The sequence below is a fragment of the Curcuma longa genome, chromosome 19, assembly GCF_044706935.1.
Source record: "Curcuma longa cultivar G26 ecotype Majalengka, Jawa Barat chromosome 19, ITB_CL_G26_1.1, whole genome shotgun sequence".
NCBI classification, from domain to species: Eukaryota; Viridiplantae; Streptophyta; class Magnoliopsida; order Zingiberales; family Zingiberaceae; genus Curcuma; species Curcuma longa.
Window position 1 is genome coordinate 838,928 of NC_133879.1, and position 27,376 is coordinate 866,303.

General features: G+C 35.4%; 2 protein-coding genes and 1 pseudogene across 2 annotated transcripts; 1 reads left to right on the forward strand and 2 right to left on the reverse strand.

Moving 5' to 3' along the window:
- Nucleotides 1-4,987: 4,987 nt before the first annotated feature.
- Nucleotides 4,988-18,957, forward strand: LOC141812567 (putative RNA-dependent RNA polymerase 1). Its single transcript, XM_074700571.1, is given in 6 exon segments — nucleotides 4,988-5,127; nucleotides 5,645-6,226; nucleotides 13,492-14,655; nucleotides 14,657-15,363; nucleotides 17,674-17,824; nucleotides 17,932-18,957. Coding segments are annotated over 5 exon segments (3,384 nt in total). The 5' UTR covers nucleotides 4,988-5,127; nucleotides 5,645-5,710; the 3' UTR covers nucleotides 18,778-18,957.
- LOC141812519 (uncharacterized) lies at nucleotides 6,682-9,311 on the reverse strand (annotated as a pseudogene).
- Nucleotides 18,958-20,392: 1,435 nt separating the features above from the next.
- LOC141812643 (DNA-3-methyladenine glycosylase-like) lies at nucleotides 20,393-25,975 on the reverse strand. The gene is made up of 6 exons (XM_074700655.1): nucleotides 25,661-25,975; nucleotides 25,452-25,523; nucleotides 25,124-25,247; nucleotides 23,782-23,852; nucleotides 20,844-20,901; nucleotides 20,393-20,759 (listed from the first exon to the last, which is right to left on the reverse strand). The coding sequence occupies exons 1-6, from the start codon at nucleotides 25,946-25,948 to the stop codon at nucleotides 20,596-20,598; spliced, it is 777 nt and encodes a 258-aa protein (XP_074556756.1). The 5' UTR covers nucleotides 25,949-25,975; the 3' UTR covers nucleotides 20,393-20,595.
- Between the last annotated feature and the right edge of the window lie 1,401 nt (nucleotides 25,976-27,376).

Here is a 27,376-nt window from a genome sequence, read left to right on the forward strand (position 1 = left end):
GGATTAAAGGACAATCTGAAGGGTTACAACCCTCCAAATCAGACGGCCCAGATCGATCCTGTCCAAAAGTCACATCTACTCACCCAAAGGGTATTCTACCTCTTCACTTGGTATAAATAGATCCCTCCAGATGCTGAAAATTTCATTGATCAATCATCGAATTCATCGATTCTTCTCATTCTTCGAGCATTCATCTCATCTTGTGCATTTGGAGTTCAAAAAGCCTACAAGAATGTTCGCTAGTCTCAAAATTTGAAGTGTCACTATTCTGAGACGTCATCGATGTATCTTGAGAATGAATTGCTACTATCTGTAAGCACCTGTAGCGAAGCAATATCATTTACGGATATAGTGTTGAACACTAACCTCGACGATCCATATCAGTTTGCATCCTCCCCGGGCATCCACCGGAACCCAACATTTTTTATACATAAATAAATGAATAATTTAGAATCTAGTGCAAACGAGTTGAATCGAATAATATAAAAATATTGATATTTAAATTCTAATTTGAAAAGTATATATGGTATTCAAATTTAATTTAAAATTTAAAAATATAAATAATTTTAGCTTGAGCTCGATTCAAAATAAAATTTGAGTTTGAATTTGATTCGAATTATTTGTACTTTGATTCAAATAGAATTGAACGTTAAGCTTAAATTCGAGCTCAATTCAAATTATTCGAATCTTAATTATTCAAATTTACTACAGTATTATATTTTAAAAATCAACATCATTTTAATATTAGTTTTTAAAAATCAATACTATAGTAGTGTTGATTCAAAAATAAAAAAATAACAAACTTATAATGAAATTATAATGAAATTAAATAAAAGCTCATGAACACTCCAATAAAATATTATAAATTCGAATTCTATCGGTTTGAAAAATTATTCAAATATGTTCAAGTTCAGTTCGAATTCGATAATTTTAAATATAAATCAAATATTATTCGAATCAGCTTATAAAACTCGCGAGCCAACTTGATTAGTTTGCACCCCTAATCTAACCCAATAAAAAATGCATCTTAATTAGAAAGATGGATGAATCATAATCACTCAATAAAGAAATATATATCATTTAAAATGGTAAACGATCCACAATCTATATGGTAAAAAAATACATCTCACATTTATATTATCTTTCCCTCTAGTTTATTTATCAAATAAATTTAAAATACAATTTATATAATTGACCAATATTTTATCATTCGATTTAGTTTTTTTACTTGCTCAAGTGTAAAAAATGGGTGCATTAACTTGAAGTTTATGGAGAATCCATAACGATCCAAGGTAAAACGGTTGGCTATTTATGGCTGACAACAACATTTCGATCTAAACAGTAAATGATATTTAATAAGTCATTTAACATAGCCTAACGAGAAGTGCTCCTATATGAGGTGAGATGTTGAGTAGAGGATGTGTGCATAAGCAATAGCAAAATTAAGGAACCTCTATCTATTGTGATGCCTTGATTTTTCCTCTCTATCGTACATTTTTCGCACAACAGACTACTTTTGATAGCCTTCGAGTACTATCTTAGTTCGCCGCGACCACTAGTACTCGGTGGGGATTGTGATTTTTTTCATTATATCTTGGGAACAGATGACCCATGACAACCTCTAAGCACCGTCAGAGGTGAGATAAATCTATTTTAAGGAATCTACGTTAAACGCATGCCTCGACTTCTCTATTTTTGAGAACTTAGAAACCTATGCGGACTTGAGCGACAAGTCAACTTGGAGTACTCGGAAGACTAACCCATTCAAAGTGCCAAGACATCCAAAGAATTTTTTGTGCTAAGGAAGAAAAATAGGGTTTGTAGATTGACGAAGTTGTTATATGGCTTGAAACAAGTATCAAAGCAGTGACATGAGAAATTAGATAATGTCATGAACGAAAGTAGATTTAAAATCAATGAATATGATAAATGTGTCTACATGAAAGCCACAAAGAATGACTATGTTATCTTGTGCCTATATGTAGATGACATGGAGTAATGATAAGATAATTAAATCTACTAAAAAATGTCATAAATCTAGCTAATGTGATTTTAAGATTTAATATTCTTAGAACATTAAAAGGATTTATTATGAGTCAGTCCCATTATATGAACAAGATTTTTGAGAAATTCATCAAGGGTGATACTGCATTGGCACTAACTCTGATAGATACAAGTCAATGTCTATCGAAAAATCTAGGAGAGAGTATATCTCAGATAGAGTATTCTAGGGTGATTGAAGATCTGATGTACCTGATGAGTTGTACACGACCAAACTTAGCTTACATAGTGAGTAAACTAAGTAAATACATGAGTAATCCCGGTGTTGAGCACTGAAAAGGGATAACAAGAGTAGTGAGGTATTTAAGGTATTCTCGAGTTTATGGATTGTATTATATGAGATATCTTGTTGTGATCGAAGGATACAACGATGCAAGTTGGATATCTGACATAAAAGACTCTAAATCTACGAGTGGATGTATATTCACTTTGGAAGGTGCAATCATTTCGTGGAAATCTTCTAAGCAAATCATAATAACTAGATCCATGATAGAATCTAAGTTTGTAGCTCTAGAGAAATGTGGTGAAAAGACTTAATGACTAAAATAATTCTTAGAAGATGTTCCTAGATAGTTGAAACCTATATCAATAATTTGCATACATTGCGATAGTCAATCAGTAATTGACTGGGCACAAAGTCATATATATAATGATATAGTCTAAACATATACGTCATAGACACAATGCCATTAGACAACTATTCTCAATGAGAGTTATCATTGTTGATTATGTGAAGTCAAAAGATAACCTAGCAGATTCGCTAACTAAATGGTTAAATAAAAAGTTAGTTGTGAGTTCATCACGAGGGATGAGCTTGATGCTGATGGAAAATGTTGGTGCAAAGAAAATCCAACATATGCAGATTGGAGATCCCAAGAACTAAGTTCAATGGGACAACTTAACTATACCGACTAAGTGGGGGAACTATCCAATGAAAGGATGGAGGTTAAACATATGACTTTTAATGATCCAGTGGAGCAATTTGGAATACTCTTGAGAGATCACTTATGTAAGAAAGAAATGGGGTCGTTTCAAAGAGAATTGAAAGTATAATTCTTAGAACTTCTCATAGAACTAGGCGTGTTCAAGAACGAAAAAAATAAAGTTATTGAGAAATTCATCATTCATAATTGCATGCTGAGAGGAACTTAGGCACCAAGTAAACAAGGACAAGATGGGCCCGCAATCAGAGTTTTTTGGATAAGGAAATATAGAGCACGAGATTCGCCATTGACTCACTACAGAAGCCTCACCAATCACACGAGACCTTCGTGAACAAGTATGTATATTTATATATATATTGAAAAGAGGAATCAAAGGCAGCCCCATACTTTAGCTTTGTACTCATCTAAATGGATTGTGATTCTTTGGCATGCTTATGAAATTTGTTATTGTGCTTTTTTCTAACTTTTCAAGATTCGTTGGTAGTTATTCGTGTAAGTTTGAGAATTCACTAGGTATATGTATAGCAACTGTTTGGGTCAGAGTTAAATAGAAACCATTGAGTTGAAGAAAACAAGAAAGAAAATTTTCAATTGATTAACCACTAAGCAACTTATCAAAGAAGAGGATGGGATATATTTTCTTTTAATATTTTAAATTTCGATAAAGTTGAAATAATGTCCTCTTCCATAGTGATCATTTGTAATTTTTTGATTTACTTCTTTATAGATGATCGTGGACCCAACTATATAGGACTGTTGAATAATGGGTTCTACTTTTTGCTCAAAAAAGAACATGATGAAACCACTGGAATTGCTGAGACGGTAAGAAATTTATCTCTTATGTTTGAATCATTGACATCGTCGGACCATCGTGTAGATTGTCGTTTACGCTTCTGAATTTATTTTAATAATTGGTGGAAAAGTTTTATAAGATCAAATTGATTATTTTCAAAATTAATTAGATCTAATACCTGAATACTTAAATATTTGGTAGGCTTGAAGATCAAACCCATTCTAACTTTTTTAAGATAATGATAATAACTTTTTTTTATCACGGTTAGTATATATACATTTTAAATAGAATTGAACAAAGAAATTAATTAAGTCGAAGTGCCTTAAATAAAGTGGTAAATAAAAGACGTGTATTACCTGAGATTTCAGATTCGAGTTTTTATAACAGCATGTATTTGTTGATTTTTATGAGGTGTTGTTTCATTTAATATAGATAGATTAGTGAGGTTACATGTACACTTTAAAAATAATATCAATATAAGAAAAATTAACATATATTTGTTAGCTGAGATGATAATTTGTTTCGGCATTAGGCATTTTATCTAACATGAATAGATACTGTACCAAAAAAAAAATCTTTTAAAGAGTTTTCTGATATGAGGTCGTTTCGGTGGTGGGGCTGATCACTATAAAAAGTTTATCCAATATAAATTTTTTCAGGGGACAGCGATCGTGTGGGACCGGCAGCAGAATTCCATCTGCGACTGAGCGCGATTTTTTTTTCTAGGAGAACAAAGAAATTAAATATAAAATTTGGGGGAAGACTTATTTTTAAATAAAGTTGTATAAATTAATTATTTCAATCGAAAGACATCTAAATGAGTAAATAAATATTTTTTATAAGAATTAAAGAATGAAAAATTATATTAATTTTTATAATGATATATGAAATTATAATAGTAGAATATTTATTTATGGTTTCCAGAATAGAATTGGCCGGGTAGATCAGAGGGTCTTGCACTGGTCCGATTTATTATTGGAAGACGAATAGGCCGTCGAGTGGTGATTGGCTGAGAGAAAGAAAGTGGTGGTGGGGATCACTGTGACGCTTCGTCTTGGTGCTTGATTTATTATTGACTTCTTTTCAATTGACTTGGAAAAAGAATTTTATTATTTTCTAAAAAAAGAAAAAGACACAAGGTTTTTAAAACCCCCTCCTCTCCTTCCTACTCACTTCGGGTTCCTTTCTGCAGCGATCAGAGAAGAGAAGGGAGGAGGGCTTCGATCGCGATTCTTCAAATGGCCGGTCGTTCCTGAAGGAGTCGGAGAAGGGTGCGGTTGGTACGTGCTTGCCCGGAGAGTTTGCCTGAGAGATTGAAATGCACACTTAGTAAGAGGCGTTTTCGTTCTACCAGCGCCGTTGGTTTGTTTGCTTCGATGAAGTGTATTTCTTGGTTCATTTCAGTGTTCGAGCGTTATTTTGTTTTTCTTCATCGCTGGGGTGTAGATGATTGTGTGATTGAAAAATGTTCGCAAGATGTTAAAGTTTTTTTACTTTCACTTTGCTCTTCCATCCTTTTTTTTTTTAACCTGTGAATTTTTAAATTTTGATCTCGCCGCCTCAATCCGTGTCTTCCTGGGAAAATGATTCCATCTACTAAGCATTTTGACCTTTTCCTTTTTGTAACTTTAAGTTGTTTGTATCTTCTTGGCTTTGCTATTCCTTATAGCCTTCCTACTTAGTCTCTTTATATGGATGTTAAGTCTATTTCTTTGGTGTTTTCATGGTCTTGCATTTGTACTGTCTTTGCTTGCAATTGTTGCTTGTGATTTCCTACTTGTTCTTTTATTACTACTATTCTAGAATATTTCTTGTTTGATTTAGATAGATTCCTTGCTTTGTGTAGGTTGAACACTCAAGATTTCGATGACTGGAAAATAAGACCTGCCTGCATCTTAATCTTTTCCCAATAATGAGTTCAAAGACTTTTAAGATTTCTGGGTTCCCTTCTCCTGTCACTGCCACTCAGGTAACAACTTTTCTGGAGAGGTATACATTCGCTGGATCTATTATTGCACTAAAGCTAAGACAATCAAGGAACTCAAGAGCATTTGCAATAGTTCAGTTCTCCAAAAATGAAGACGCTAAAGATTTAATTTTGATGATTCAACGTCGTAAACTATACTATAATGGTTCGTACCTAACTCTTCGCAATGTGGAGCGTGACATTATACCAAAACCAAGGGAGCCAATGTTTGTTCTAGAAAATGTAAAGCTATATCTTGGTTGCCCACTTTCACCAGAAAGATTATCTGTTCTTTGGAGTGTGGAGGACGTCGATGTTAAGTTTGGGTTTGAGATGAGGAAAATAGACTTTTGTCTTTCCTATGGAAGTTGTTCATATAAACTTGAACTTGCTTATGACAGCATATGGGAAATCCAATTACATCGCTCATTTCCTCAGCGTTCCCAATTTCTGGTGTTCCAGGTTTGCTCCATTTTAGAGTGCATAAATTTTTTCCCTTTAATTCTTTCTTTTTTGATAATTATGATGCTTGTGCATGAGTTTGTATATATACTAGCATGAGTTTATATATGCTTTATGTTAGTTATCATTGTGAGACAATCATCTATGCTATATTTATCATGCATAAAATTATTTTAGTGTTACACTTGTAAAATTTTGTGAGTAAAACTGAGTATGATCTCTACAGCTGATGCCTGTGGGACCATGGAGAGGATTGAATGCATTCTTGCTGCTCAGACTCTAATATCAAAGCATAATCTTTTTTTAATTTCTAGGTTAATGTGCCGCAATATTCTAATCACACATACAGATCATAGCACATACAAAAGGATATGGCATAAGGTTTGGCAGAGGATGTATTTTCATTTCTTTGTCTAATCTCTGTGATAATTTTGGAAGGAGCACAAACTACTGTTCTAACAAGTTATTGGATGATACAGGCAGAATAGTTGCTTGTACACAAAATGAAAAATTATTTTCATATTGTATAGTCGGTTAAGAATTAACCTTGCTGGTGCTGCAAATGAAACTTCTTGGCACCTTGTTGCATCCATTGAGCCAAATGAATTGCTTCCCCGAATAGTTGTAGAGAGCTCTGTCACCTCTTCAACAAGTGGAGTGATAATCTTTTCAAGAATTAGCTGCGAAACACAGCTATCTTTCTCCAGAGAAACCATGTAATCAGAATGATTTAGTATTAAAACTTGTACCTCTCCTCGGTAGTCGGAGTCAATAACTCCTGCACCAATATCGATGTGAAGTCGTGAAGTTGACCCCGATCTTGGTGCTATTCTGGCGTAGAAGCCTTCAGGGAATTCAAGACTGATTCCAGTCTTGACCAATAGCTGTTTCTTAGCAGGGATGTGAACTTCTTCATCCAGAAATAAAACATATCCCGCTGCTCCAGGAGTACGCCTTTCTGGAAGTTTTGCTGAACAGGTCAACCTTCTGGCTTTGAAAAATTCAGAAGTTACCGGCTGTGCTAATACTTGTGGCTCCACCATTTCTTCCTTCGGCAAAAGTGCTGAAAAGTCCCTTTGTAAGTCCTCATCCAAGTGAATAATGGACTTACCCTTTCGTTCTTTGTCCAGACTACTGCGCAGGTACTGAGTGTAGTCGAGTAAGTCTTTGATCATTTGGTCCTCTTTATCATAGGGAGGGATGATGTTGCTTTCCCTCAGAGTAAGCTTCTTGTTGAGGTAGAATGGGGCACATGTTGGGCAAGCATTCTGCAAATGATACAGTGAATACGCATATTGTCAGTAGTAATCATTTTGCAAAATGTGCAATAGAGGTATTTGTCGTCAGAAATTGGCAAATTTTCCTCCTAATTATGCTGACAATTTTTCATGACGTCTCCTACAAAGACTTTGCTTCGCCAGCCACATTCTTCTGCTCCCATCATCATAATGGTTTCCATTGTCCATGGTGCTTCTTCAAGAGCAAATTTGACATAATTTACTAGACCCATTTCTCCTTCAGAAAAGTTGCAGATAGCATCAGAATCTGCTTCATTAAGATATACGGATAAAATATCATAATTTGAGGGTAAATCCAATTGGTCCATAACTGCCGCTCGGACAATGTTACCAGTCTTTCTCTTGCAATCTCTAGCGAAATGCCCTGGTTCTCCACAAATGAAACATTTGCATTTCTTCTGTTGCTCAAATTTCTTTCTTTTGAATACCCGTACATGAGTATCGTGAGGCTTTCCTTTATATGTTTTTGATTTTCTGAGGCCATACTTCTTTTGTTTATCTATGTAGTAGCCAGGTATAGGTATTTTGCTGCAGAAAGCTAAGTCCTTCACACTTCTTTGTATTGTTGCTTTATTGCAAATCTCTGCCAAGTATTGGTAAGTAAAATGAATTCGTGGTATAACACCAACTTAGTTACCTGAATACTTAGCTTTGAATGCTGCCTCAATTTCATTACCGATGAGTGGTGGCATTTTTCTGAATAATTTGTCAGAAAGCTCCGGGCTGATATATATTCTTCTGGTCTTCGCTGCTAAGATTTTATAGTCATTTAAATAATTAAAAATTATCTTTCATTCAGTGACAAGAGAGTCTTTCCAGGTCTATGTAAGCCTGGTCTTGTTCAGCAGTATATCCCTGATAAGGATCCTCAAGAAGAAAAGCCCTTCGGATGACAGATAATATGTTTTGAGTTTCTCCTGCCATTTGGATGAGTGCCTCATATTCTTGTGCATACGCCATTCGCCATTGCATCCATATTTTTTCTTAGTTTCTCCCAAAAGATTCTCAATGTATTGGACTTTGTGCTTATTATCCAGCCAGTTCTTCTCATTGACTAAGTTATTGGTGATGGATTCCTATCGCGGGATAACATCAGAATATTGCCCTATATCTTCAGGCAATACTAGAATGGCGCCCATTGTTTGTTGGGCTGAGGGTAACGTCCAGGGCTGATGATTCAGTTCTCTTTCTCTAAATCTTCCAGAATATCCTTGATTTGGGGTTTCTGCTACTGGAACTGGATTGGCTTGAGCAGGTGGATAGTTTATTTGCCCCATCAATGGCTTCGTAGGCGGATCATATCTTGAAATGGCTGAGGTTGAAGATAATGCTTTCTCCACTGTTGTTGCCTTTTGTGCCAATGATGTGAAAATTGGATATTCCATTCCTGCTAATTGTTCCAAGATCTGGGAATCAGTGGTGACATGCACCGACTCTTGACTTACATATGGGAGCCATGTGTTTGGCTCTTCTTCATCAGGTGCTGAAGTATCTTCTTCTGGGATCACCTATTGCTTGGCGGGAGTCTCTGGTTCCTCTTCATCATCCGTGTCTCCCCAGGAGGGGATAATCACTATATTCTCATCCCACGTTTGTTTAGGAATAGCATAATTAACATAATAATCATACTTACCACTGAGTTCTCTCAGGGTATCCCATATGGGTTCTGGTTCATCATTTTGCTGAATAGGTTCCGGGAAATTTGTTTCTTGCGGAGTCTAATCATTGTTGGTGTTGCTAGCTGCAGTCAGGCGTTCTTCAATTTCAAGTTCCGCCAACACAGCTAATTCCGCTACTGCTTCATTAGGGCCATTATATTCAAAAACTTCTCCCCACGGCGATAGAAGATTTAAGAACTCCGACTGGGAGATTGTCAAAAGAATATGCGCCATTATCAAAGAACTTCTTGACCCTGAACTCCCACTTGTAGAGTCTTATATTATTATTGAAACAGATGGTTCAATGGAAGGATGGGGCGGCGTATGTAAGTGGAAAAAGTCAAAATTTGACCCTCGCAGTACAAAGAAGGTATGTGCCTATGCAAGGGGCAAGTTCCCAACAGTCAAGGCCACAATTAATGTAGAAATATATGCTTGTATGGAGACCTTATCTGTCATGAAGATCCACTACCTGGATAGGAAAGAAATTACATTGCGTACCGATTGTCACGCCATAATAAAATTCTTCAATAATTTTCTTCTTACATCCTTTAACCTCATTTGTCATTTTTTTAGGGCCTTTTTCAATTGATCAAGTCTTAACCTCAAAATTTGATTTCCTTTCTCTAAGACATTAATTCTTGATTATCCATATCTAGCTTGATCATTTCTTTTTCTAGCATGTGTCTAGTTTTCTTGGGATTCTTCGTTTAGCGTATTTTCTACCTTCCTATCCTTAGGTGGGGTAGTTATAGCATGAGATGATATATAATTGTCTTTAGAATTATCATGCTTTATATTTTCATAATAATAAACTCTAAATTCATAAAATTTAGGTCTAACATGCTTTTTATCATGATATCAAGGAATTTCATTACGAAATTATACCTTAGATGCTCCCCTAAGTTTGAGTTTCCTTCTTTGCCTTTACTTGAATGCCTCCCCTTTGGACATTAACTTTGATAATGTCCCCGTTGATTGTATGTGAAACACATAATGTGCTCTTTGCCTTTCTGTATCATGGATTCGGCTTCCTTTGGCTTCTTCTTTGTTGTAGGTGTCATTTAAATATTCTTCTTGATTAATTATGGATACTTGCTCTTATAGTGCCCCTTTTCCCTACAATCAAAGCATATAATATGATTTTTATTTCTAAAAATTAAACTTATTTCACCTTCATAAATTGAGCTTTCTTCACTCGTAGAGGTGGTACAAGCTTCCTCGCCGGCTCCAGATGTTAAGAGTTCTTCTCGTTCCGATGTCAATGGCCTCTCCCCTTTAATCTTTAAGGTGAATGTCTCTTTAATATCATCATCAGATGTTGAACACCTCTCAACCTCCGTATCCTCAATTTCTTGAGTCAACGAGTCTCCCTCCTTGAACCCATCATCTTGTACCGATGATGGATCTTTGTAGAGCTTGGTCAACTTGTTCCATAGCTCACTTGCATCCTTGTATTTACCTAATTTACATAAAAACATAGTAAAGCACCAAATTAAAAACATAGTTAACTCACTTGCATCCTTGTATTTTGGTTAACTTGTCATGTGCCTTGGATCTTTGGACTTGCTCTTCGGTCGATTTGCCTTTGTCGAGAGGCCTTCCTCGTTTGTCCTTTGAAGTCTCAAATCCCTCTATTAGAACAAAACACTCTTCTTGTTCATTTAGAAGAACATCTTCATTCTTGCCTTCCATTGATCAAATCCTCCCTCTAAAGATGGAGGGATGTCGTATCCAAATCCATCTCGGGAATCGATTGCAAAGTTGAGCTCCCTCTAATGTTAACTCCTTCGATGATCAGTCTGATGAATTGTTGATATTGGAGGACTCAAAATCACTTTTTCCTCTACTTGCTGGGCTCTTTAGCGATTAATCCAATCATAAGCTGATCGAACTTTGATACCACTTGTTGGAACCGTTGGGAGCTAGGGGGGTGAATAGCTTTGATTTGCGTTGGCTTTGAGAATGTACAACGGAAACTTTGAACACAAAAGTCATACACCATAGCATACTATACTAAGATTTTGCTTGGTTCGGAACTTTTGGTTTCTACTTCAAAGCCTAGTTCTAACAATCTATCACTGCTAACTCTTCTCTTTTTCAGACACTTAGGCGGAGAAACCTCTTATGATATTTATTTACAAACAACATGAAAATAAAACAAAGATAGAAACATAAACAATGTAAATGAAATGCTTTACAACAAAGAATCTTCGCTTTTGATTATTGTTGGTTGCTTTTGATTGCTTCTTGAGGTGTGGAAATGCAACAATATTTGTTTTCAAAACCTCCAAGAATCAACACTTTCAACCTTCCTCGAAATCCTCTTTTATAGGGTTGCTGTCGGATTGATTTTCATCTATCAATTGATTGATCATCACTATCCATCGACTGCTTTGTCGAATCCGACCATTGCGCTTGTAGAACGACTTTTACCAAACTGGTTTGACCACCATCAATCAATTACTAAACCTCATCAATCAATTGATGATCAATGAGTCAAGTTCTGAACTTTTTGTTCGTTGCTACAATGTCTTCATTCGATTGTTCAAACTCGTCAATCGATTGATGAGCAACCAGTCGAGTGGATCAATCAATTTTCAAGTTTTCCATTCGCCATTATAGTACCATCAATCAATTGCTCAAACTCATCAATCAACTACACTATAACAGAAACCTTAAATACTGTAACAAAATCCAAAAACATTGTAGAAACCTTGATTATATAGCAAACCTCAAAAACACTATAGCAACATTGATTATTGTAGCAAACTCTAATTTCGGTGTTTGTGATATGTCAGTCGATTGATACACTGTATCAATCAATTGATACATCTATTTCGGCTTTGTCAAAGTTAAATTCTCATCTTGCCTGATATCTGGTTAACCTCAATTGATCAGGATGTCCTTTTCCCAGCATTCGATCAACCTTGGCTTACCGGGACTTTTTGTTGCCTAGCATCCGATCCATTTTGACTTGTCAGGATTTCATTGTTGCTTAACATTCGATCAACTTTGACCTTTCGGGACTTCACGTTGTCTAGTCATTTGGTCACCTTGATTTGTTAGGGTTTTCATTCACATGTTAAGTATCCGATCAACCTCGACCGATTTGGACTTCACATCTCATGCCAAGTGTCCGGTCCATGATCTACTTAGATTTTGCTTCTCATGCTAAATGTCCGATCAATTATGACCCACTTGGACTTTATCCTTTGCTTCCGACCATCAAGTGTCTGGTCAATCATGACCCACTTAGATTTTTCTCTTGCCAACTTCTTGTTGGATTTTTGACCGTTAAGTGTTCGATCAACCATGACCCACTTGAACTTTCTTTTTATCAACTCCCTGTTGGACTTTCGATCGCCAAGTGTCTATTTAACCATTGACCCACTTGAATTTCTCCACCATCAAATATCCGGTCAATTTTGACCTATTTGATGTCTCATTCAATTCAACTAATATATTGATTAAATATTGAAACTGAGCTCGAGTTAACTCGAACTTGGTCAACCTTGACCAGAGGTCAATTGCACCAACAACTGGTAGTAGTTTGGAAAAGTAATGTCAAATTTATAAACGTGCTGTAGAATTTGTTATTTGTGATAGTTGTTTACCGTCAACTCCATATGATACAATAAGTGATAAAGAGGAGTAGAAATAAATACAAATGATAAGGGGGAGCGACAGAGGTATGGAAAATCAAAGAGAAGATATACTCTGAAGAAGGATATCTTTAAAAAAAATCATAATTTAACATAAAGAAACAACTCATGTCTATATTTCATTCAAAAGCCATTGTTCTCTTCTGATATTTAAATAAAAATATTTATATTGAGATAAGGTCCAAATATATGTTGCATTTCTATGACTTCAAGGTTTCGGGATATTGTTATTCGCTGTCAAGTTTTATCACAAATGCTCTGCCTTTTTCATTTAGGTTTGACATAAGATTGGTTGTGTAAATTCTCACAAGTGAGCTGTCTCATGTTAAATCTATTGCATCATGTATGTATGTGATGAATAAATGATCATGCATATGATCAATTTAGGCTTGATTGTAGAATATTAAAATCGAAGGATTGATTCAAGTGTTTAAAATCGAAGGATTGATTCCACTGTACTTCTAGTCTGTCAATGGGAGGAAAACCTCAATTATTTCGTCTGCTAAATGCTAGTTAGATTAATGGTTTGATGACCATATTGCCATTCTCTATTTGTCTGCATTGGAAGCGTTTATTTATTTATTTTGTCTAAGTAGTATTGTTGTTTCTTAAGTATCCTCTTTTTGATCCAATTATACCTTTAGGTGGTAGCTGCTCCTAAAATTTATAAAATATCATCACAAAATGGACAATCTATATATGGAGATCCTATTTATAATTATTTCAAGGATGCTCCAGATGATCAGTGGGTCAGAACAGTAGATTTTTCTCCATCCAGTAGCATTGGACAATCTTGTGCATTGTGTTTAGAGCTACCTTACAAATATAATCTTCCAGATATTCACAAATACTTCTTTCATTATAAAGAAGTTGATAGTCTCTATGCTGCGGAGAATGGTTTTTCTTATTCGAGAAATTTGGGTCTAGTCCCTATTGTAGAACCCCCCTCTGGTATTGAGGTTTCTTATGAGATTCTCTACAAGATAAATTATATGGTTCAGAATGGGATTCTTATTGGACAAACACTAGATCGAAAATTCTACAATCTGGTGCGTCCATGTCCTTCACGACCTAGTGCATATATTGAACGAGCCTTGGAAATGATGTCTGTTTTGGAAAACTCCTGTTTTGCTCCTGCAAAGTGGTTAATTGAGCAATATGCAAAATTTTCTAGATCAAAGCACCTGAATTCGCCAACAATTTCCTTAGATTCAGATTCTGGCTTGGTATATGTTCATAGGGTGCAGGTGACCCCTTCTAAAGTGTTCTTCAATAGACCCAAGCTTAATGTGTCCAATCGTGTTTTACGCCATTATGATGAGGTAGTTGATGATTTCCTGAGAATTTCTTTTGTTGATGAAGATCTTGTAAAGATGCATTCAAATCATATATTAGCACGACCTGTGTCTGTTGGTTCTGAAAGGCATACTGCACTCTACTGGAGAATACTCTCAATACTGAAAGATGGTATAACTATTGGTAATAAGAAGTTTGAATTTCTTGCATTCTCGTCTAGTCAGCTAAGGGAAAATTCTGCGTGGATGTTTGCCTCAAGCAATAACCTTTCTGCAGCTAGCATAAGAGAATGGATGGGTGATTTTAGAAATATTAGAAATGTTGCTAAGTATGCTGCCAGACTTGGACAATCTTTCAGTTCCTCCACTGAAACTTTGTCAGTTGAGATCCACGAAGTCCATCTTGTTCCTGATATAAAACAGTTACATTATGTGTTCTCAGATGGTATTGGAAAAATATCTGCTGAATTTGCTAAGAAAGTGGCAGCTAAGTGTAGGTTCAAAGGGTTCAGTTCCATCAGCCTTTCAAATTAGGTATGCTGGTTATAAAGGTGTTGTGGCTGTTGATCCAACATCATCAGCGAAGCTATCCTTGCGCAAAAGCATGTCCAAATTTGAGTCTAAGAATACAAAACTTGATGTCCTTGCATACAGCAAGTACCAACCATGTTTCCTCAATCGTCAATTGATTACTCTTCTTTCAACTTTAGGAATTATTGATTGTATCTTTGAAAAGAAACTTGAGGAAGCTGTCTATGATTTGGATGCCATTTTAACTGACCCAGTAAGGGCACTGGAGGCTGTTCAACTTATGCATCCAGGTGAAACGGCCAACATGCTGAAAGAACTACTATTGTGTGGCTATAAGCCTGATGCTGAACCATTCGTTTCAATGCTTCTACAGGCATTTAGGGCTTCAAGGCTATTGCAACTTAGAACTAAGGCAAGGATCTTTGTTCCAAAAGGAAGAGCAATGATTGGATGTTTAGATGAAAGTGGAAGTTTAAAATATGGGCAGGTCTTTGTTCAAGTTTCTTGCCTTGGAAACTCAAAGTTCCATAATAATCAAAGAGAACATCCTGCTGTCGTACTAGAGGGAAAAATAATTGTAGCAAAAAATCCATGTCTTCATCCTGGTGATGTTCGTATCCTTGAAGCTGTCGATGTTCCCCATCTCCACCATATGGTTGATTGTGTTGTTTTTCCACAAAAAGGGAAAAGGTGAGGTATGCTAAACATTCTTACTAAAACTAATTAAAAGAAATCTTCGTACTCTTAATAATTTAACACACATATATATAATTTTGCCTACAAAAAAAAAAAAAGGCACTCCACAATTTGTTAATTAGAAATAAAAACACAAAGGAGAATCACCTAAAAAAAGAATTCACTAAAAAGGAAAATAAATCAAATTTTTATTAGAGAAATAAATCAATCTTCTAAAAGTGATTTGCAAATTATTCTGTAATGCTAAATATTCCAATACTTCCACTCAAATTGAGTGCAAATGTTTTGTCATTCCATGTTTACAATGTTTTCAAATATTTGTTTGTGAAGGCTCTTTGTTAAGACATCAACACTCTGCTTCCTTGGTTGGATTATATGCTATGCAGACAGTCATCATAGATCTTTAATTCTTCTAGTAGTTTCCTGAGTCATATCTCCTCGCATATCTCATATGCAAGTGCTTGAAATTCTGTTTCTACACTGCTTCGAGCCACTACCGAATGCTTCTTACTTCTCCAAGTCACTAAGTTATCTAAAATATATTGCAATATCCTGAAGTTGATCTTCACATGTCTAATCAACATCAGTCTAAACTTCTACTGTTTTGTGACCTCCTTTATTGAATAAACTCGTTCCATATGTACCTTTAGATAGTTTAGAATTATGCAGACTGCCCTAAAGTGTCTTTTGTTAGGTTATGCATAAATTGAACATGCGAAAGTTATATCAGGATGAGTATGTAATAGGTAAATAAGTTTTACTTACAAGTCTTTGATATTGCTCTTGATCAACTTCCTTTCCACCCTCAAACCCAAGTTTAATATTCGATTTCATAGGTGTCTCAGCTGGCTTGTCCTCTTAACATTTTTCTCCCTTAAAAGATCAAGCATAATTACTCTGAGAAACAAACAATTCCCGCATTACTTCGAGCCACTTTCATATCTAAGAAATATTTGAGAGCATCCAAATCTTTTAATTCAAATTCACTAATTAGATGTTTAATTATTCTAAGTTTGGTTGACCATCACTAATAATAGTTATATACTATAAGAATGAGCTTTATACCATTCTTAGAGTGTTTGTAGAATAGAGAATGATCTGATTGTACCTGTAGAAATTCTCAACCACCCTTTATAGCTCAAGTGAACTTCTCAAATCACTCCCTTGGAGACTACTTCAAGCCATAGTCTCAATTTACACACCAAATCATCCCCCTTTAAAACTCGAGGAACTTTGGAGAAAAATTTATATGCAATTCTTCATGTATATCTCCATTTAAAAAAGACATTGTAGCATGAATATAACTAATCTCAAACGATTTTCAATAACAACTGCACATGCACTCACACACCTATTACCTTTAAAAACTTGATTTAAACTGAGAGCTCTTTCATCCTTTTAGTTGACTTCCAGTATTTCAATGTGAAGGATCTTCACACAACTTGTTTGATACATTTCAAGTAAATTCAACCTTAGAACTCTGTATTTTTTCAGTTGAACTCCTTTATTTCAATGCAAAGGAGCTTCATGCTTCTGTCTTGATAGTTTCAAGTAACTTCAACCAAAGAATTTTGAGCAGTTTGAATGCTTATTATAACCCCATAACATCAGCTACATATTAAAGGAAAAAAGGGAAGATACAACAGCTATAGAAAGTAGTCTCATTCACTTGGACTGTCCTTGTTGATGAGTTATAAAATTATGATTTACATCTTGGTAATGTCAGATTTATATACTACATAGGTCTAATCACTCAAGTCTATTTGGTCAACAGCTGATGCTTTCTATCTACCAACAATTAATTGACATGCAGTAGTTACTTTCATGTTATACTGTCTTTGAATCCCTGATATTGATAAATAATATCTGAACTGCCAGCTGCAAGTGGCTACAGAGCTTATAAAATTGCGTTGGTTGAAAATAACATTTGTATTTCTTTGAACAAACAATATCGGCCATGTCATCTTTATAATTACACTTTATTTGAGTGAACAACCGGTGAAATATTGATCTTGTTTAACAAGATAATGAACACAAATACCACTGAAAAACCAAAAGTGAACAATTTAAGATCAGCATATGCACTTATTCTAGTTTTCATAATATTTCAAGGTCATTGATTTCTCTAGTTTCTTCAAATTACAGATTAACTTGCTGTTTCTTGATTCATTTTTCAAATTTCGAACTAATGGTGTCATCTTCCAAATTCGCATGATCTGTTTATCATTTGCTTAACCCACTGAACATTTGCTTGTTCATGGATGATACTCATACTGTTCTGTCCGTGGCACAAACATTTTCTAGACCCCATCCAAATGAGTGCTCGGGAAGTGACTTGGATGGAGATGTCTACTTCGTTAGCTGGGACCCTGAACTCATTCCAGCACGAATGGCTAAACCTATGGAGTATGCCCCTGCACCAAAGATGGAACTTGATCATGATGTTACAATTGAGGTGCTTAACTACTCTTCTTACTTGATTCTATTTTGCAAGTCTTGTACTCATCCTTCTGGAGCTTACTCTTGACTAATACACGTATAAAATGAATTTATGTTGTGTAGGAGGTGATGGTGTATTTCACAAATTACATTGTCAATGACAGCTTGGGGATCATCGCCAATGCTCACACGGTCTTTGCTGACAAATCAAAATTAAAGGCGGAGTGCCATGAATGCTTAAAGCTTGCAAAACTTTTCTCCATTGCTGTTGACTTTCCCAAGACCGGAGTTCCTGCAGAAATCCCTCCTGATTTGCAAGTTAAGGAGTATCCTGATTTCATGGAAAAGCAAGACAAAGTTACCTATGAATCAAAGGGAATAATTGGGAAGCTGTACAGGGCAATCAAAGATCACAAACCAGATTCTGTTCAGATAAAGACCTTCACCAAGCAGGTTGCTGCACGATCGTACGATGCTGACATGGAAGTTGATGGTTATGAGAATCACCTTGATGATGCTTTCTTCTTCAAGGAGGAATACGATTTCAAGCTGGGGAATCTCATGGACCACTATGGCATAAAGACTGAGGTTGAGATAATAAGTGGGAATATAATGAAAATGTCCAAGATCTTCACTAAGAACAGGGATGCCGAGGCGATTGGAAAAGCAGTTAGGGCACTAAGAAAAGAGGCAAGGTCATGGTTTAAGGATAAGCAAAGTGATCACGAGCATGATGAAGATGAGGAAAATGCCAAAGCCTCAGCTTGGTACTACGTCACCTATCATCCGAGTTATTGGGGACGCTACAACGACGGTTTGAAGAGGCCACACTTCTTGAGCTTCCCATGGTGTGTCTACGATAAATTGACTCAAATCAAACAGAAGAAAATAAGCAAGAGGAAGGCAGCATCTCAAGTTTCCTTACTGCAGAATAGAATGAGGGGCCTCCTGATCGGTGGACGTAGATAACTAAACTAGTTATGCATAGTTAATAGAGGCTTGTGTATAAGGTAGTTGGACATTCAACGTGACTGCTACTTGAATCTTGGCTTGTCCTATGAAGACTTAGTAGTTGTGTGTGTGTATGTGTGTGTGTGTATATGCTCTCTGTGATTTTTAGTTGATAATTCTCTTTGCCTGGTTTGCTCTTGATATTGTTTCCTAGTCTCTCTGCCTTTTAAATTTTACTTGTATGGTTATAGTAGCATCTGCCATCTGATTGAATTTATGATCAATTATTTTAGAGTGAAAATCAATCACTCAATTAGATGTGGATAAGATTTTCTCTAGATTTGTTTTCATATTTGAATTTAAAAATTTTCATACTCGGTTATCTTATTATTTAAGTCGGATATTGAATCCTTCATCGTTGGAAAGAAATTATCATATCTAGATCTGCCTTTCAAAATCACTACCTTGACACAACCCCTTAATCTTTAATGTTCTTTAAATACTACAATCATTTTTTTTAGAGTTTCTCAAACGAACTTCAAAAACAGGTAATTAGGCCAATTAGTTTCAAGGTCCAAAATCCTCATTGCCTTAATTGTCAAGAAATATAAAACACAAAATCCACTCTGTTTTAAATAATTGTGCTTAGCGATATAAAACTGATTCGAACCCCAATTGCACCCAACTAAAACAGACAAGAGAAGTGAATGCTAAATTCAAAAATGAATTAATACCTGTTACTTTTGATTAAAAACTCTAGCTGTAAAACATTAGAATTTGACAATGATCTTCTACACGCCAGAAAAAAAAACACGATGAATGATTCATATTCACATATTTATGCAAGTTCTGATGCTATATTCTAAAAAAAAGAACAATTCAATACACAAAGCTCCTAATTCAATACACAAAGCTCCTGATAATATGAGATTTAAAAAAAAAGGATTGAACTACATTGAATATATTATACCCAATCTTATCTTACATTACAAAAGACTACTTATATGACTCGAATTCATAACTACAAGATCATACGACAACAATTTTATCGTTGCATCCATGCTTAATGGAATGTGGCTTGTCAAATATCAGTGAGCAATTGCTATGAAAATAACAAGTGAGCAACTTAGAATGATATATAATTATGAAAATAAAATTTAATTGTAACATATATAAAAAAATATTGACAAAAATGGAATTAAATTATCCCAATAAAGTTAATTTTTATTAGAACAAGATCTGGATTATGGTAAGACATAAAATAAGAGGGTCTGTCTCATTATTTTCATCATTCAATATCATTTTAAGATTTTTCTCTCCTCTCTTACATGCCATTCATCATGGACTAAATCACATAATCTCGTGAGATTACTCACTGTGACAGTTTTGTTGTACTGCAAGTCCTAAACAAGCAAGATTAAAACCACACAAATCATACTCATATTTGATTTAAGCAAAGCATTATATCAAATACCAAATGCCAGGATGTAATATTTAGTTATGGATTTACAAATATATTAGAGAGAACTTTATCCTACAATAAAATATTTTGGTAAAATGGAGCTTGGGATTAAACAAGAATATTTTTATTTTACAATGCTATATAAGACTACCAAAATGTGATTATTCAAATTACTATTTACATTACTATCTATCTCAAAAACTTGTTTAAAGTGGATATTATAACAATGACAAACTCATTACAATAAAGATCATAAAGATGTCAATTGCAAAATCACTTGACGATTTCTACTTTAAAACGTCAAACAGGCTTCCATCAGTTTTTTTTTGTTTCTTCTATAATACTGGCGTACACTATTCCAGTAAAATTGCAATTTATGGAGGACGAAGTGTATTTTTCGGAGCACTTATCCAGGGCGTACCAGCAATAGCAAACCTCCATGGAGCAGTAACATGCTCAGGCAATGCATATTCGATGCCCACACGAGGTCCAACCAGTATCTTCTCAGGCAGAGGACCGTCTAATAATTCTAATCCTCCTGCGAAGAATGAGAAGCCTTGCTGAAGATAAAGAACCCCAAATTCAACAAAAAGAGCTTCATATGCAGAACAACGTGACATACCAGGGCTGTAAACAGGATGGTTTGACCAAGCAGTGGTTAACCCTAGTGCCTGACCAACCTATCCATGAGAATAACCTTAAATGAACTTCAATGATCTTGTAATAGAAACAAGAACAAATTGAAGAAACATCTGCATTTGATTTGGCAATAATACTTTTCAACTAAGTATCAAACGTCCTTGCACTGTAATCTCTCACAGATTTTCATTTTGAGATCATGTTTACCTCTGTTCAATATTTAAAAATCAAACTGCAGGGCTCTCTGAGATTGCACACAACCTTCTGGAGAATATGGAAATTTTCTTTTTAAACTGGCTAAATCACTCTTCCTAAATGCTAGACTCTTCAAAAAAAAGCTTTCAATCCTACACTACAAAAAATGGGTATTAATGACAAAATAATTTGTCATTGAATTTTGATAATTTGTCAGTAATAAAATTTTTTACTATTGGATCTGCTACTAAATATGGTATTAGTGACAACTTTTTCATTGTTAATTAGTAATATTGTGACTAAATAATGCAATAGTAATAAAACATTATCACATACATAATTAATTATCTACATTTTTATCACAAAAAATGCTTTTAGTAATACCTGTTTAATATTAGTTGTGGCAACTTTTTGTAGTGCTATATTGAACTAGTTGGATGTCAAACATCAGTTGATAAGAAAACAGTCATCAATATGCAGAATACATGTAGCTTCTCAGGTGCAAAACCTCAATACATCACAAAATATGTACTGTAATAATCGCCATTAATCTTCTATTCTGAATCTTGCTACCTTGCCATTTGTTCCTATTGCTGAAGGATATCATATTCCTGTTAAAGGAAAAGGCTCTTTACATGTATCTCCTCAGTTTTCTTAGACAAAGTGGTTTATGTTCCAAAATTTTCAATAAACTTATTATCAATCAGAACCCTCATGAAGTTTGTGTTTCGAAATATATGGACAAAGAATGCTTGGTGAAAGAGATCACCTTTCTTTAAAGCTCTTACTCCCACCAGCATTGGTATGAAGCAATGACATTGTCAACTTGATTATCCTTTAGTATGTGTAAAACAAATGAGTTTATTAGAGTTCCACCGTGCTAACCAAATTCATAGCGTGAAGCATGTGAGAATGGCCTCCGAATACTGATGAATGTGTTTCTTCTTTCTTTATCCAAATTCACTTTGATACAAGTCCTAGTCATGTATATAATAATGGTGAACTTCTATTAGATAATTGCACATAAAAGTGATTCTTGATGTATTTAGATCTTTTATTGCAAAATAAAAACAATTTTAAATTTAGACACTAATACTGCTCTAGAACACATGCTACCAGTGCTTCATGAGGCATCCACTAAACCACATGTGCACATACTCCTCAGTAACATATTGTTGTTGAAATGTATGGATTGACATCTTTCACCTCCTACTAAACTAATTAATCGTATAACTTGTTTTCTACATGGTAAAATATTATTTTTTTTCTTTATTCTAATCCATTTTTACGCTTTGTTATTAAGAGTTTTTTTTGTTGTTTAGGTGTTTATGTCTTATAGTTAGACATAACAAGGTTAGCTCTAAAACCGCCTATACCTTTCCTGGGCGCTCTCACAAATAAAAAGGATATAGGTCTTATGATCCAATGCCTTGTCATTCCTTGGGACCACAATATATTTCTTAGGCTCCATTTGTTTTGCAGAAAATATTATTCTAAAAACTATTTTTTGGATTTTCCAATGTTTGATGCAATGGAAAATCATTGCCAATGAAAAATTATCTTTTGGCAATAAAAACTATAAGCTTTTTTTTAAGACAACGACTTCCATTGAAAAAGAGCACAATTATTTTTCCCATCCATCGACAAGTCCTCCACTCTACAAATACACCCCTCTCCGCACTCATCCGAGCAAGCCAATCGACCCAAGTAGGCCATCAAACCGAGTGATCCCAGCAAACTAGACACTTTGATCAAGCCCAATAAGTTTGGTCCGGTTGGATAGACTAATCAATTCAATTGAACAACATGAGCTGGATGAGCAGACATGTTAATCGAGTTGTGATCAATTCAATTGGGCCAATTTGATTGGTTAGGTTGATCAGTGCAGTTGGGTCAATGGACTAGACAATTAAGTCAGGTCAAGTGAATCAGTCAATAGGATCATGCTGACTGTGCAACGCAGGTTGGTTAGGCTATGCAGGTCGATCATGCTAGTTGGTCTAGCAAGGCCTATCGGTGTGGTCAAGCTAGTCTGGTCACTTGGGCCAATCAAAGCTAGGTGGGACAATAGGGTTAGTTGAAATAGGTGGGTTGGTTGATGATCAAGGTGATTTGCGTCAGATGAATCAAGTTGGCTAGTTGAGCTAGGATCACTAGCAGATCTAGGTTGGTTGATTAAGTCAAACACTTTAATCGGGTTGAGCAAGTTGGTTGGTCAAGCAATCCCATCGGGCGAGGCAATTGAGCCGAGATAGCCAGGTGGGTTGGTTGATCTTGAGAGTTGAGTGGCTTATGCAATCCAACCTAGTTGGGTGGGGCGAGCTAGGTGGCTAAGCTAGCTAGTCAAGTCAGTAGATTGAGCTGCTAACCAGGCAACTAGTTGCGCTAAGTAGACCAAGCAAGCTAATCAAGTCGGTCAGACCAGGCAAATCAACAGGACCAATTGGCTCGGCCCATTGTAGAGAAAAATATTTTCACCTATGCGCCAAATGCAAGAAAATATTTTTCAACATATCTTAGTAACATATTCAAACAAAAGAAAAAAGTTCTATGTTCCTTGAGAAAGTAATGGATGAAGTAAACTTAAGATAGACTTGGTATAAAACAGACTGTCTTTTTGTAACAACAATAATATTCATCTCATTTTGGTCTTGCTCTCTATAGCATGTAATGTACAAAATCATGAATGAAATAAACCAAGAATGTGCAATGGAGATAAAGCTAACCTTTCCAGGCCCTGTTAACAGGACAGGTTTCTCAGTGTTCTGGCCTCGACGTTCTTGAATGGTCTCCAGACCTGCAGTTAATCATAAACTTAATAAAACAGCATTTCCCTCTCAAGGTGTATCTTCTTCGAATTTCTCATAATAAAGAACCACCTACAGTACTGCAGCAAACAGTGAAAAAACATTGATAATAACTTGATTCTTTCCAATTGAATGCTTAAGAAAAAGCTCAGGAATTAAGATTCATATATTGCAGCAAAGAGCACACAAATTTATGAAATTCAGAGTTCTCATATTTTACAAAAACACAATGGTAGTACAATCCACTATAATTCCTTAAGTTTCTAAAAAAACACATACCCCATATCCCACTGAAAAATGCACATGACATTGGAGAAGAATCAACCAACATTTAATAGAGCAAGAGAAAAACTATGGGAAATCCATAAACATAAATACATGAACAATCAAATAATGTACAGTCAATTGCCAATATATATAAGAAATATTTTAACTTTAACAACTACCCATACTACACATGAATAAGAGAAGTAATAAAAGAAAAAGAGTAAAAACACAAGGAGTCAATGATAATAGTTAAAGAAAAAGTGAACATAAAATAGGAATATGGCATATTGTTTATTTAGTTGAATTTCTTGATGGAAAATTCTCAGTTTAACCATACCTTGATCAGGATCCAATTTCAAACTAATATCAAGATCTTAATAGACACTGCTGTGTTGTGTTGTGCAAAGAAAGCAAAAGTTTCTCGTAGCTAAGATGGACTGAGAATATAAGTAAATTATCTAAATGCTCAAGATTTTAAAAACAGGTGATGTAGCACACATGCATGCCGTCGCATACATAGTTCATATTAAAAAATAAAAAAATGCTTTGATTTAAAAATTACTATTTATATAAGAAAATATAATAACTAAACTATCAAATAAATAAATTCACATAAAATATAAATGTAAGCAGACAATGTAAAACACATAATACATAACACTATATTGACCGACAATGTAGCACATATCAATAGCATATATGAACATGCATATAATTGAACGCATGCACCCAAGTGTTGAAACGTTAAAGTAATAGCACAAGTTACCAACTAAAAAATTATCTTTTGTAAGTATTTCACAATCACAAGAAACTTATTCTCTGAGGATAAGGATATTGTAAAAACCTTATTATTTGAGAAGGACCTAGGACAACTATCATAGAACCAGTTATACCGTTAATAGTCATCCAACATCATTACCACTAGAAACAAAACTCAAGTATCCATTCATTTTACATGATTTATGCATGATTAAACAAATAGAACCAGATATACCATTAATAGGCGCACATGAGCGAATCAAAACTGCAGCACCAACTCCCTCCTTATCTGCAACAACATTGAGCATCATATGGAGTCCATAGCACAGATATACATATGCATGCCCTCCTGGTCCAAACTATCACAAAAATTGGAACAAGAACAAATCTTCAACAATAATTCTACATTAGTGAGAATGAAAAAAAACATAATTATAAAACAGATGCTTCACGTCAAGAATTCGCCTCCCAAACTGGCCCAAATTCATGAAGGTGCATCCTAGTTATGCAATCTATATCTACCCCCGAAGTAAAGACAGCACAGGGAGCAACAAAGAGCTTACTACAGGAGCTGTTCTCGAAGTGATGCCAAAGCGCCCGTGGCATGCCGAATCGTTGGGCCTATATGCTTCCACCTACAACAAGATGTCATTTAAAATTTAAACGACACCAAAAACAACGGCAATACTCCAATCCTCTGCTACATTCCAAGTTAGGGCTTCAAATACGGGAAAAGCAAAGAACACAAGATGAGAGATAATTCGGGCTTTACCTCGGTGATCTGGAGAATGACATCGTCTCGGCGGAGGAACTTGCCGAGCAAGCGAGGCGCTAGCTCGAGCGAATCAACTAGGAAGAAATCCTTGTGCAAGATAGCGCCCGGCTCCGACAGAGGCGAAATTCCACCCACCATGCGCGCCACCTCCGGCTGCGCGGCGGATTTCGGTGGCCTGCCTTCTCCGACTCTAGCGGTTCTACGGTACCTCCGCGCCGTTCTTTTGAAGCGGGCCGGCGGAGCATCGCCGACGGTCGTCGCGGCAGCCGCAGCCTGCCTCGGCATTACCGCGAGGAAACTTCTAGATACGTGCTGTCCAATCCAATCCATTCAATCTTGCGATTAAACGGATCAATTTATTAAAAATAAAAATATATATATAATATTAAAAATTTTAACTTTAAATTCCATACTGTCCAATTCAAACATATAGATTCGAAGCTCTCAACTGATTCTAATAAAGATGGTATAATAGCATTAGTGATCTCCCAGCTCTCATCTTCTTAAAAAAAAAAAAAAAAAAATTGAATATGTCATTCCAATAGTAAAACATGATCGATTTGATGAGCATCTATAAAAAAAAATAAATTAAAAATTTATAATTAATTATGACAAAAAATAATATTATCTCAAATTCCCCAACTCTCATGCTTGCTCGTACTGGTCCTCCAAAACCTATAGATGAATCTTGTCGCCTTTTAGAAATAGTCTTTTTCATATCAATAAACGAACCACCAAATGTGAAAAGAATGTCCTCAATATTTATCTAACCTCAGGGGTGCTTCCCAGCTCCTCCTTGGAACATTGGCTATAGTTCCTTTTAGCATTTTCAATAGAGCCTGTTGGACACCTTCTCCAAATACATCTCTGCTAATGTTCAGGCTCTCTGCCTTTTTTGTGATTTTATCAGCTTCATCTATGTAAACTATTCCTTGTCGAGTTACATGCAGATTGAACTGATCAGCAACCTTAATCAATTTTTACAATATTGATTTTACATCCTCTCCAACATATCCTGCCTGTGTTAATGTTGTTGCATCTACAAAGCAAGTCAAAGTTTTAGCAAGTAATGTCTTTCCTGATCTAGTAGGTCACAACAAAAGCATGTTGTTTTTCTCCAGCTCCAATTGCCTTCGATGTAACATGCACTGCATCTTCAACTAATCCACTCTCCGAAATCTCTTCTTTCTCATTGTTTTGAATAGAACTCAAACATAGAAGCTCTTCCGTCAATAGAGCCTCCATCAGGAGAATTCTCAATTTTTGAAACCTGTAATATGCCATTATCAACTTCATCATCGTTATACACATCGTATACCAGCTCGCTAGTTGCCTTAGTCTCGTCTACCATATACGTCTTAATTAATAAATTATTATCCTTTTAATTAGCAAGTTTCTTGTAGTCGGTTGTTCTGTGTCTCTGTTCATCATGACGAAAGCATGTGATAAAAGATTTAGGATTAACCCGGGTGACTGCTGGATAGAACGCAACTCCTGAGGGTGAGCTGACTAACGATTTTGATCGCCCTTAATCATCGACTTCCGATTTTGTGGCTTTTCACCAACTAGGGCACATTGAAAACTTACATCCTGCCTTGAAGTATAAAGTCATTAAGATAGAAATTGAGTATAAATGAAAGAAAGAAAGTGATTTTTTTTTCATCTTCTCACAATCAATGATCTTGATTTTACTCTGTCTGTCACGTGATCATC